At 36.6% G+C, this 13,350-nt stretch overlaps 1 protein-coding gene and 1 non-coding gene across 2 annotated transcripts in view; both read left to right on the top strand.

Moving 5' to 3' along the window:
• LOC144220424 (transmembrane protease serine 11C-like) overlaps window positions 1–2,086 on the top strand; it is a 53,072-nt gene extending 50,986 nt beyond the window's left edge. The window contains exon 10 of the mRNA XM_077750641.1: window positions 1,925–2,086. Coding sequence (XP_077606767.1) covers window positions 1,925–2,086 — 162 coding nt within the window. The remainder of the gene's footprint in view (window positions 1–1,924) is intronic.
• An 11,018-nt stretch (window positions 2,087–13,104) lies between these two features.
• On the top strand, window positions 13,105–13,211 carry LOC144221082 (U6 spliceosomal RNA). The gene has a single exon (XR_013331956.1). It is a non-coding gene; the product is annotated as a U6 spliceosomal RNA (small nuclear RNA).
• Window positions 13,212–13,350: the final 139 nt, after the last annotated feature.

Raw genomic sequence — 13,350 nt, 5'->3', positions numbered from 1 at the left:
AAGACACTGTGTTAAGTGAAATGAGCCAGTCACAAAAGGATAAATACTATATGACTCCATTCCTATGAGGTACTTAGAGTCGTCAAGCTCATAGAGACAGAAAATAAAATGGTGGTTGCCAGGAGCTGGGAGAACAGGGCAATTGGGACTTATTATTTAATCGGTATAAAGTATTAGTTCTGCAGAATGAAAAAAGGTGTGGAAGTGGATGGTGTTGATTGCACAACAATATGAATGTAGTTAATGCCATTGAGGTATATATTTAAAATGGTTAAAAAGGTAAATTTATGTTATATATATTTTATACAATTTAAAAATAAATAATGATTTTTTAATGTGAAATGAGAAAAGTTTGGATTGGCTGCTCTTACACATGAGAAAGGAATATGGTGGAAGACACATAGGGGAGGAGTGTTAGTTTGAGGATGTAAATTTATAACATGGTTTTCTTTCACAGTATGGTTTGGACCAGGTTATGATGGGGTGGAAAGTAAGAAGTAGAAAGCCCTACACCCTCGTACACTGTTGGTGGGAATGTAAACTGGTGAAGCTCCTCTGGAAAACAGTGTGGAAGTTCGTCAAAAGATTATCAATAGAACTCCCCTATGACCCAGCAATAGTACTGCTAGGAATTTACCCAAGGGATACAGGAGTGCTGATGCATAGGGGCACAGGTACCCCAATGTTCATAGCAGCACTCTCAACAATTGCCAAGTCATGGAAAGAGCCTAAATGTCCACAACTGACAAATGGATCAAGAAGATGTGGTTTATATATACAATGGAATGCTACATGGCAATGAGAAAGAATGAAATCTGGCCATTTGTAGCAACGTGGATGGAACTTGAGGGTATTATGCTAGGTGAAATAAGTCAGGCAGAGAAAGACAAGTACCATATGTTTTCACTTATATGTGGAACAGGCGAAATTTAACAGAGGACCATAGGGGAAGGAAAGGGGAAAAAAATAGTTAAGGAGAGGGAGAAAGGCAAACCATGAGATTCTTAAATACTGAGAACTGAGGGTTGATGGAGGTTGGGGGAGAGGGGAAAATGGGTGATGGGCATGGAGGAGGACACTTGCTAGGATGAGCACTGGATGTTATACGGAAACCAACTTGATGATAAACTATGATAAAAAATAATAATAAAATAAAATAAAATTACATTTGGAAAAAAAGGTAAAGAGCCCTAGCGAAAGCATAGTGGTATGGGAATATTATGAAATAAAGTCACATAAAGAAAGATGGGAAGTAAGAAGTAAGCTAATACAGTACAAAAAAAGGGAGGAGTCAAGAACTGGCATTCTTCATGAGGTTGAAGAATTACAGATGTAGATGGGAAGGTAGTGAAGTGAGAAAACTGAAGGAATAGGTACAGGCAATCACAGTGCTGAATAATATTATACACGTGGAAAAATTCCAGTGATGATAAAAAGTGACATAGAAATGCTTAATAAATACAGTTGACCCTTGAACAATACAGGCTTAACCTGCAGGGGCCCACTTTTACACAAATTTTTTTCAATAAATACAGTACAGTACTGTAAATGGGTAAATATAAATCTTGTTTTTTTCTCAATATCTGCCTGAAAATAAGGAAGTTTGGAAAGATAATAAGAAAATTCTTCAGCACACTGTTGAGTTCATAAGCAACAATACCTTCAATATCTCTTTTGGGTGATAATTGAATTGAAATTTTTCATATATATTTTCTATTATGGTAGTGTTATATCCAGAGACATATACTGACATCTTTGATTTAAATAAATGATAACAAAAATATTCTATACTAGAATCATTTTAATATTGAAATATCTAGGGTTTTATTTTCCTTTTTCTGTGTCTCCCTGTCTTTATTACAAAGAGAAAAATAAGCAGTATGTACCTTTAAACTATAGTAATTGTATGTATCCTTCTCTCTAGGGTGACTCTGGTGGACCTCTGGTTGGTGCAGATTATAAAGGCACTTGGTTCCTTGCTGGTATTGTAAGCTGGGGAGATGAATGTGCTCTTCCAAACAAGCCTGGTGTCTACACTCGCGTAACATATTACCGAGACTGGATCTTGTCCAAAACTGGTCTCTAGTGCAGAAGTTCTTTATAGATTAAACCTTGAAGGGCACCCGGGTGGCTCAGTTGCCTGAGCATCCAACTCCAGCTCAGCTCATGATCTCACAGTTCATGGGTTCAAGCCTCACATTGGGCTCTCTGCTATCAGTGCAGAGCCCACTTCAGATCCTCTGTGTCCCTCTCTGTCTGCCTTTACTCTGCTTGTGCTCACTGTCTCTCAAAAATAAACATCTAAAAAAAAAAAGAAGCTTGAAAATGATCCCCTGTTAAATATTTGTAGCTACACTTAACTTAGAACCACTTCTCTTTATGCACATTTAATGTTGCAAACATAAAGATATAAAATTCTAAAACTGAAAATTTTTTGTATATTAGACTTTGAAAAGAGGTTAGTGNGTGGGGGGAGGGGGGGATGGGCATGGAGGAGGACACTTGTGGGGATGAGCACTGAGTGTTATGTGGAAACTAATTTGACAATAAACTATTAAAAAAAAAAAAAGAAAAGAGGTTAGTGACAGTAATGAACCAGAACATATTATCTCCCCTATACTTCTCTCTAGACTGAAGGTAATTATATGAGTAAATATAGATTACGACGTGCTAATAAGTTCTTTTCTGCTGATTTGTAGATCTAGGTCCCTTAGGAAATCATAGAATAGATGTTAGCAATAAACTCCTTTCTTAGGATATAAATAATCCCCAGCTGAATCACATCACTGCTACAAAATCTATATAGTCATAGGTTGTAGCCTAATGAATTACAGTAATATCACCTATAAAAAATTCCAAAGAAAAACAGTCTACCTGTTTTCTTTCTAGTCTTTGTACCAATGCTAATCTCGTCTCCATTTATGGCTTCTTCACTTGGACTGACACAAAACAGCATGATAATGCCATGGGGTGCATTGAATAGATAGATCCCAATGCTTTTTGATCTGTCCCTATTTCTCTTTCATATGTAAGTGAGGCCAGAAGACGTTTCTCACATGTACACACATAACAGTAAAATTATCCTCAGACACATGGGCTATGTTTCACTACATAAGCTTGAACAGATAACACTGTATTACATATCTCCAATCTCTTAAAATTCCTCAACAATATAAATTATCAGCCAGATTAAATAATATGGAAATTTTGCTTTCACATACTTTCCTTTTGCCCATACAGAAACATTCTAGCTGAGGGTACAGATGTCTGTGAATGCGCTGTTAGAGCTCATGCCCACTTGCCACATAAACAGATCAGTTGGATTTTATGATGAATATGATCTCATGACGGTGCTTTTCCAGACTGCAGTCCACCAGTGTCTCTAAAGCAGTTTACCTTTGTCTTTTGTCATCACTGACATCCCTACAGCTACCACTAATAGCATTCATTATGATATAAATTTTGTTCATGGGCCGAAAAAATAATTGCATTAATAATAGTAGCTAACATTTATAGACTACTTATTATGAGCCAGGTACACTTTATGTGTATTATTACACTGAATCCTCTCAACAACCTTGTAAGGATGGTTCCCTTGTAATCTTAATTTTATAGGTAAGGAAACTGAGAGAGAAGTGGAGCTCAGAAAGTTTATAATTGGCTGAGCTGGGATTCAAAATCAGACGATTGGATTTCAGAGCCCACACTGGAAACAACTATGCCCTGTTATGTGATATGATTATAACAAAGGGTCTACCTAGCATAGTATTCTAAAATGTAATATTTGTCATAAATTTTATAGATTAGTTAATACAGTAGCCTTATTATTTGATGGATTTTTAAAATATTGTGACATCTCTCGGGGCTTGTGTGTAGCTCAGTCTGTTAAGTGTCCAACTCTTGATTTTGGCTCAGGTCATGATCTCATGGCTCATGAGACCAAGCCCCAAATTGGGCTCTGCACTGACAGTGTGGAGTCTTCTTGGGATTCTCTCTTCCTCTCTCTCTCTGTCCCTGCCACGTTCCCATGAACTCCCTCTCTCTCTTTCAAAATAAGTAAACATTTAAAAAAATATTTTGACAGATCTCAAGTTACACATTTACAAAAGTTGATATTTCTACTTTTCAATTTTTTAGAAATTATTTACAAAAAACTATATGGATATTGGTCAGGATTCATTGGTCACAAGTGAGGGAAACTCAATTAACACTACCTGAAGTGAGAAGAAGAAATTTTCAACTCATCTAACTAAAAATCTAGAGATCTACATGAATCTGATAGAGCCGAAGCTGTATCCAGGGCCTCAACAGTGTTTTGATCTCTAGCCACATCTTAACTTTTCTTTCCTCTGTCTTCATTCATAGTCAGATACTGCCCACTGAGGTAAGTAACGACCTGTTCACTGGCTCTACAATTAGGTTTCTTTTAGTGCTAACAGTGCCACAAAAATAGAGCCTCCTGCCCTCTGGCTCCAATTTTTAAAAATCCTGAGGATTCTTATAATGGGTTTAGGTGAAGGTGGGAGGGGACTTGATTGATAGCCACACACACACCTCCACCCCCAAGCAGGATAGGGGGGGTATTTCAAGGAAGAAAAGAATTCTGGCAGACAAAAAAAATAATGGTTATCTATTACCCAGTGCAAAATGTGCTATTTTCTGAATCAATACAATGTTATTTCAAATTATATCATCTCATTCTTTATTTTCTATATTTTCACGTGTTTATTGTCTTAACTACAGATTTTGCATAAAGCAATGTCACGCTATGTATATTCTAGTATCTTAGTTTTTAAAGGCAAGATGATTGGGGTGCCTGAGTGGCTCAGTTGGTTGAGCAACGCACTATTGATTTTGGCTCAGGTCATGACCCCAGGATCATGGGATTGAGCACCACATCAGGTCTGCACTGAGCATGGAGCCTGCTTAAGGTTCTCTCTCTCAATCTCTCTCTGTCTCTCTCTGTCTCTCTCTCCCTCTGTCCCTATTCCCCATTCACACATGCACTCTCTCTCTAAAACATAAAATAAAATAGTGGTGAATGATTAGATAATGGAAAAGAAGGGTCAAAATTAACTTTAAGATATAATGACTAGGTGAGTAAGACAATGGGAATATAATGAATGGAAACTAGAAAAGCTAGACTGAGGACCACAAATGACTGCGAAATTCTTTTTTTAAAAATAGCCTTCTGTATGAACTAAGACACCTATCCCTAGCATATATTTGCTTACTGAGGTAAGATGAGAATTGTTTAAGTCAGTATATTCTTATTCTGATGGAATATTACATATAGATTTGTGATATTATTCTCACTATTTTAGTCTAATTTATGAATTAGGCAATAGTTCAGTCTTATAAATACAGAGAAATTTCCTATGCTCTCTCTAGAAGTAGCATAGGTAGTAAAATAAGTTTTAAAAGCATTTCTTTACTATTTTCCCAGAAAAATATACTATGTATTTAAAAATCACATTATACTAATCGTTTCTAAACTAACTTTAGTGACACTCAAAGGTACTTCTGCCGTGTTGTTATACCTCCCTCTGATATAGTATGGAATTAAAGGTTGGAAATGTATTTAATTCAGCTAAGAAAATTACTAAATTTTAGCATACTCAACTGTATTGGGCACATAACAAAATTAAAAGCAAGCAATACTGATGCTTTTTATAAATGCCTAATGAAAGGAGCATCAAGGAATTATAAAAGTGAATAAACCACTCTTAGAAACATCAGAAACTTTATAGAAGCCTTTTTTAAAAGTGAAGGAATTTGAATAAAATAATAATGAGTATGTTATATAGGAATTAATAGAATGTCAATCAATTTTATGGGAACTCAGTCTTACTAAAATGTAATTTGAATAAAAATGGATAATACCAGGGTTGCCTGGTTGGTTAAGCATCAGACTCTTGATTTTGGATGAGGTCATAATCTCACTGTTCATGAGTTCAGCCCCACATTGGGTTCTGCTGACAACACAGCACCTGTGCGGGACTCTCTCTCTTTCCCTCTCTTCCTGCCCCCCCCCCCACGCTCATGTTCTCTTTTTCTCTCAAAATAAATAACTAAACATTAAAAAAAATTTTAATAGGGGCGCTTGGGTGGCTCAGTCGGTTGAGCCTCCGACTTCAGCTCAGGTCATGATCTCGCAGTTCATGCGTTTGAGCTCTGAGTCAAGCGCTGTGTTGACAGCTCAGGGCCTGGATCCTGCTTCAGATTCTGTGTCTCCCTCTCTCTCTCTGCTCCTCCCATGCTCATGCTCTCTCTTTCTCTCAAAAATAAATAAACATTTAAAAACAATTTTAATAGATAATGCCAACAACCACATATACTTGTATTTTTTAATTTAACTTGTTCTTACACATTTGCATCATAAATTCTTTTTTTTTTGGCTCAAATAATGCTGCTTTAATATCAATGTCCCAATAGCCTTTAACACAAGCAGATTCATTAGTAAGATAAACCATTAAATTGAGAATAGAAATAAAGTCTATTAAATAGCTAATGTCTAATAGATATCTGTATGTATGAGCAGGTGTATGGGAGAGACACAGACAAGAAGAGAAAGAGGTAGAAGGAGAGAGAAACAGAGAAGAGAATTGGCAATTAAAGCACATGACTGAAGGAGAAGAGTTACGGAAGATCTGGGGAACAGTCAACAATAAGTCATGTTTTCCAGTTCACATGGTTTCAATCTGGTTCTAGGTTACTGCACTATTGTCAAGTATATCCTTTGAAAACTTTGTGGGGGTTTTTTTTGGTTTTTTTTTTCTTTCATAGTTTATTGTCAAGGTGGATTCTATATAACACCCAGTGCTCATCCCAAGTGCCCTCCTCCATGCCCATCACCCCCTTCCCTTCTTCCCGACCCCCATCAGCCCTCTGTTTGTTCTCAGTATTCAAGTCTCTCATGGTTTGCCTCCCTCCCTCTCCCTAACTATTTTTCCCATTCCTTACCCTCATGGTACTCCATTAGGTTCCTCCTAATCACATACATGCAAACATGTGGTATCTGTTCTTCTCTGCGTGACTTATTTCACTCATCATAACACCCATCCATGTTGCTACAAATGGCCAGATTTCATTCTTTCTCATTGCCACGTAGCATTCCATTGTATATATGAATCATATCTTCTTGATCCATTTGTCAGTTGATGGACACTTAGGCTGTTTCCATGTTTTGGCTATTGTTGAGAGTGCTGCTATGAACATTGGGGTACATGTGCCCCTTTGCATCAGCACTCCTGTATCTCTTGGGTAAATTCCTAGCAGTACTATTGCTGGGTCATAGGGGAGTTCTGTAGATAATCTTTTGAGGAACCGCCACACTGTTTTCCACAGGGGCTGCACCAGTTTACATTCCCACCAACAGTGCAGTAGGGTGCCCATTTCTCCACATCCTCGCCAGCATCTAGAGTCTCCTGATTTGTTCATTTTAGCCATTCTGACTGGCGTGAGGTGGTATCTCAGTGTGGTTTTGATCTTTATTTCCTTGATGATAAGTGATGTTGAGCATCATTTCATGTGTCTGTTGGCCATCTGAATGTCCTCTTTGGAGAAATTTCTGTTCTTGTCCATTTTTTCTGTTCATGTCCAATTTTTGTCCATTTCTTTACTGGATTATTTGTTTTTCGAGTGTGGAGTTTGGTGAATTCCTTATAGATTTTGGATATTAGCCCTTTATCTGATATGTCATTGGCAACTATCTTACCCCATTCCGTTGGTTGCCTATTAGTTTTGTTATTGTTTCCTTTGCTGTGCAGAAGCTTTTTATCTTGATGAGGTCCCAATAGTTCATTTTTGCTCTTGAAACTCTTGCCTTTGGGGATGTGTCAAGTAAGAAATTTCTGCGGTTGAGGTCAAAGAGGTTGTTTCTTACTTTCTCCTCTAGGGTTTTGATAGTTTCCCATCTCACATTCAGATCCTTTATCCATTTTGAATTTATTTTTGTGTATGGTGTGAGACAATGATCCAGTTTCATTCTTCTGCATGTTGCTGCCCATGCAACACCATCTGTTAAAAAGGCTGTCTTTTTTCCATTGGATATTCTTTCCTGCTTTGTCAAAGATTAGTTGGCCATACATTTGCGGGTCCAATTCTGAGTTCTCCATTCTGTTCCACTGGTCTATGTGTCTGTTTTTGTGCCAATACCATACTGTCTTGATGATGACAGCTTTGTAGTAGAGGCTAAAGTCTGGGATGGTGATGCCTCTCATTTTGGTTTTCTTGTTCAGTATTACTTTGGCTATTCAGAGTCTTTTGTGGTTCCATACAAATTTTAGGATAATTTTTTTCTAGCTTTGAGAAGAATGCTGGTACAATTTTGATTGGGATTGCATTGAATGTGTAGATTGCTTTGGGTAGTAATAACATTTTAACAATATTTATTCTTCCGACCCATGAGCATGGAATGTTTTTCCATTTCTTTGTGTCTTCTTCAATTTCCTTCATAAGTTTTCTATAGTTTTCATAATCCAGCTCTCTAGAGCATGGCCCAACTTGACTGCACCCATGGCACAGGGAGATCAGACCCAAGGGAGCAATTTGCGGTGCTTGGTTCCAGCAGGGACTGAGGCGCCGCCATTTTGCTCCCGACAACCACCAAGGTGGGACCTCAGAGAGCGATCTGCAGTTCAGGAGTTCAATCCCCACATCAGGCTCTGTGCTGATAGCGTGGAGCCTGCTTAGGATTCTCTCCCCTCTCTCTGCCCCTCCCCTGCTTGCTCTCTCTGAATATATAAATAAATAAACTTTAAAATTTTTAACAAATTCTCAACTTGATTATTGGAGATGTAGCTTTCAAATATTCAATTCTGAAAAAGATGAGATTAAGATATATTGTATTTGAAGAAGATACAAAGAAATGGAAAAACATTCTTTATGAAATGGATATGTAATGGGGTCAACAGAAGATTAGCAGCAAAAAAATAAAATTAAAACTATGCTATTTTCAATATCCAGCAGCCCACATGAAGTTTAGATGAATAAAAATATCTCAACATAATATAATTATTAAATGTTTGGAAATACCAGGTATAATGAGCTTTGGCTAGCCTTTCTTTAGTAACTACAAGTACAGTGCCTAGGACATAATGTTCAATAAATATTCAATTAACTGAATTATTGAAATAATAAAATATTCTTGTTTTATTAGTTATATTTAGTTACATATTATAATCATAATTAAAACAAAAATAAAATATTTTTAATAATAATACTTTCAATATTTAGTGAATATATCAATTTTGACAAATAAACATGATCATTATGCTTCTCCTTTTTCATTCATTTCATAATATCAATGATTTGTTATATATTTTTTGTTAATCTGATCTCCAGTATCTTACATAGATTTTCAACCCTAATCCTACCATTTACCTCTGACTCAGCTATACTGAAATGAGAACTATAATAACGTCTTGCGGCATGATTCCCTAAATAAGATCCAGTTTAAATGCTACAAGTAATTTACTATGACTTACTAAAAAATTAATAGCTTTTATAATTTGTTCCTCATTTCCATAGCAACTTTGTGGAAACACTTCCTCATAATTAATAATACATATTCTTTCCTCAAATCCTCCCAATTTAAACTTGAATAAAAATCTCCCCTTTTTTTCCCATCATAGTTGTCACAGTCATTATCATTCTTGGCTAAATGAAGTAAACCATGTTTTGAAAAACAGAGGAAAAAATTTTATATTTCTCTTCTCTGATAGTGTGCTGCCTCTAACTTTTCTAGCAAAATCTTCTCCCAAATACTTTTCATTTACACACTTCCCCTTTAAAAGACCTGCCTTCTTCTATTCTGTCAGTCTTCTTGGTAAAGAGGTGTTAAAAATTTATTCCTTGTTCCTTTGGGTCACTTCCAAACTATCATTTCTGAAAAAGAGCGTAGCCGTTAGGTACAGGAAGATGATGAAGATAATACAAAGAGAAACAAAGATATCTTGCTTGAGGACCAGCTGAGGTCATGAAACAGATTTGCTCATCCTTGGAACTGCCTGGGTTACTATTGGTTCTCTAGGCCTTGTGTATTATGAAAGAGGCCTCTATTATTGCAACCAAAAGGACCTAATTAACATGACATCAAAATCCATTGACCCTCCACTTCACCTATCTGCTTTCATGGCCACACCCTGAACTTTCTGGTTAATCAGAACAACTTCATATCTAGAATCTTAAATTCAAATTTCTACATCCTCCTTTGTGTAAGACCCCCTTACTCCATTATCATTTATTTTCTTTCCACCAGGATCCTCTTTACTTAAGCCCTCTCTTTTATTTGAGTCTACCCTAACTCTACCCCATTCATAGATCCACTTCGTTCCCTATCAAGCCTAACGCTTTAGTGCCTTACTACATAATCAGCTCCCCTAAGGGATCTGCTCCCTTGTCTTTCTCCTACATCTGCCCTAGTCCCTTGACCTGTTCTTTCTACTAGTTCCATCTCTAAATCTCTAAACATCCTCAAGTCTCACATATCTGTTTTTTTAAATCTTTTTTTCTTTATGTCCACTTCCTCAAATTTCATGTGCTTTATAATGACCATTCTCACCAAAACACCAAAGCTACTCTATGCAAGTCATCAGTGACTTCCTAATTACTTCATCCCACTAATTCCCTTCGGGGCTTATCCTATCACTGAGATATTTAATGTATGGGTCACTCCCTCTCTCCTGGAATTCTCTCCTCCTATTACTTCAATTACATTACTCTCTTCTGGTCTCCTCATTATTTTACAATGTTCCCAACCTCCTGTGTGCTCCTTAAATGACTGTGTTCACAGAGTTCTCTCCTGGCACTTCTCATTGTTCACACTCTCTCTAGGTAATCTCATTCATTCCCATGGCTTCATCCATAAGCAACATACAAATATATCCTGCTAATTTATATCTTTAGCCAGGATGTATGTCTTGAGCTTCCCACCTGAATAGCCAAGTACCCTACTAAAAATTTCCTTTGGGCTAATTTACAGGCATCTCAAACTCCATACATCTAAAACTGCTCTCCTTCCACTATTCCTAGTTTTAATAAACAGCCCATTCAACTCATTTTTTCAAAGTTGGAAATTAAGGACTAATTCTTTATTCCATCCAGTCTCTCAAAAATAAGAACTAACCAATCAAGTCCTATTAACTGTACTTTCTATACACATAAAATTTAAAATTTATCTCTCTCCATTTTATGCTAACACCATATTTTGCATGTTGTGTTGGTAACAAAGACTTTCTAAATAGATGAACTGCCTCAAATTTGATCCACCCACAATTCCCAAATGCCTTCAAAGCACTATCTGTATGTGACACAATGACTTTTCTAAGTATGAATCTGCCATATCTATACCATACCACTCCATCGTTCAAGGCACTATTTATAGGGAAAGCCCAAAGTCTTTAGCATGTATGGTAGTGCCCCCTTATCCGTAATTTTACTTTCCATGGCTCCAGTTACCCCAGATCAAATATAGTCTGGACACAGATAACAGAAGGTCAATTGTAGCCTAACACGACGTCATGATCCCTAGTCATTCACTCATTTCATCTCATAACATAAGCATTTTATCATCTCATATCATCACTAGAAGAAAGCTGAGTACAGTACAATAAGGTATTTTGATAGACCACCTTCACATAACTTTTAATACAGTATATTATTATAGTTGCCCTATTTTACTAGTTATTGTTGTGAATTTCTTACTGTGCCTAATTTATAAATTATACTTTATCATAAGTATGTGTGTATAGGTACAACAGAGTAATATAGAGGGTTTGGTACTATCCTCAGTTTCAGGAGGTCCCTGGGGGGGTCTTAGAACATATTCCTTGTAGATAAGAGAAACTACTGTCCTGATCTGACAGCTGCCTCATCTTTCGTCACACTCACACACACTTGTGCAGGCACAGTGATGCTTCTAACGTTGTATTTAAGCCTGACTGCTCCAGCTGCCGAGAACGTCCTCCCCATCCCACAATCACTTTTTTGCCTGTCTCTTAAATTCCCTTTCCCTTCCTTACTCCTATCCTTTGTTGTTTTTCTTTGCTCTCTTTCTTACTTTAATGAATAGATACAGTTTGGAAGAAGTTACAACCAAGATGAATGTGGGAAAAGAAAGAGACAGGAAAGGAAAGGAAAGGAAAGGAAAGGAAAGGAAAGGAAAGGAAGAAATTAATAATAAAGCATTCATGCTCCAGTTTTTCTTTCCCTAAATGAGACACAAAGGGCAAGATATGCGTCAGTGTAATCAGCTTTTACCATGAACATTTTTCCTTTCTTCTTTTTGTTTCTGGCCCACATATAATAGCTTTTCCGGTTTGTAAAATCTGTCCAGTGATTACCTTGTTTTGTTTTGTTTCAAACATATGACCCTGCTCAGATTAACTGACATGATGTATATGCAAAGCCTTTTGAGTTCTTCAGGTAACTAAACTCTTATAATGAACCTAATATAGCTAATATAATAGGTACAACCTTTATGGTCATAAATCTCAGGTGTAAAAAAAATCCTTTTCTTTAATATTCTATATAAATATAATTTCAGTATCTCCCTTAAACTCTCAACAGCTCAAGACTCAACAAATAGTATTTCTTTCAATCTATTGTGAAGTTCTGGGTTAAAATACTATTCTTTTAATGTTATATACATTTATGTTTGTAGTACAGTTTAATTCGTTTGGAAGTTCTAGTGGGAATTTTTGTTTTTCTTTAACTTTTTGGTTTTATTTATTGATTTTTATTTATAGGCAATCACAAATCACTGTTCTTGAGTTCAAGCCCTATGTCAGGCTCTGCACTGACAATGCAGAGCCTGCTTAGAATTCTTTCTCCCTCTCTCTCTGCACCTACTCCACTCATGCTCTCTCTTTTTCAAAATAAATAAACTTTAAAAAGGCATTAAAAATATGCGAGACAGCATTGCTGTGACAGTGAAAGCCAAAAAACTTACGGTAACTGACTTGCACAGTTCAAAAGGCTACCTGGTGTGAAAAGCGTTAACCTTGCGGGTATGACCGTTCTTGTGGCAACTTGATAGAACTACCACAGACAATGAGAGTCAAGTCTATATTTATGCTCCTTTTGTGTTTAAAAATACATGTGGTGCTCGCTTCGGCAGCACATATACTAAAATTGGAACGATACAGAGAAGATTAGCATGGCCCCTGCGCAAGGATGACACGCAAATTCGTGAAGCGTTCCATATTTTTGTGTTATGTGGAAACTAATTTGACAATAAACTATTAAAAAAAAAAATACATGTGGCATGTTTTTCTAAAAGGTGTACTTCTCATAACTCCTGACTCATCTATTACTCTCACTAATTATTCTGAAAGGGTCCATTTCAGA

Source organism: Crocuta crocuta, unplaced genomic scaffold (genome assembly GCF_008692635.1).
Source record: "Crocuta crocuta isolate KB4526 unplaced genomic scaffold, BGI_CrCroc_1.0 scaffold1, whole genome shotgun sequence".
NCBI classification, from domain to species: Eukaryota; Metazoa; Chordata; class Mammalia; order Carnivora; family Hyaenidae; genus Crocuta; species Crocuta crocuta.
Note: the sequence above shows the minus strand (reverse complement) of the source record. Positions and strands in the feature narration are given on the sequence as shown.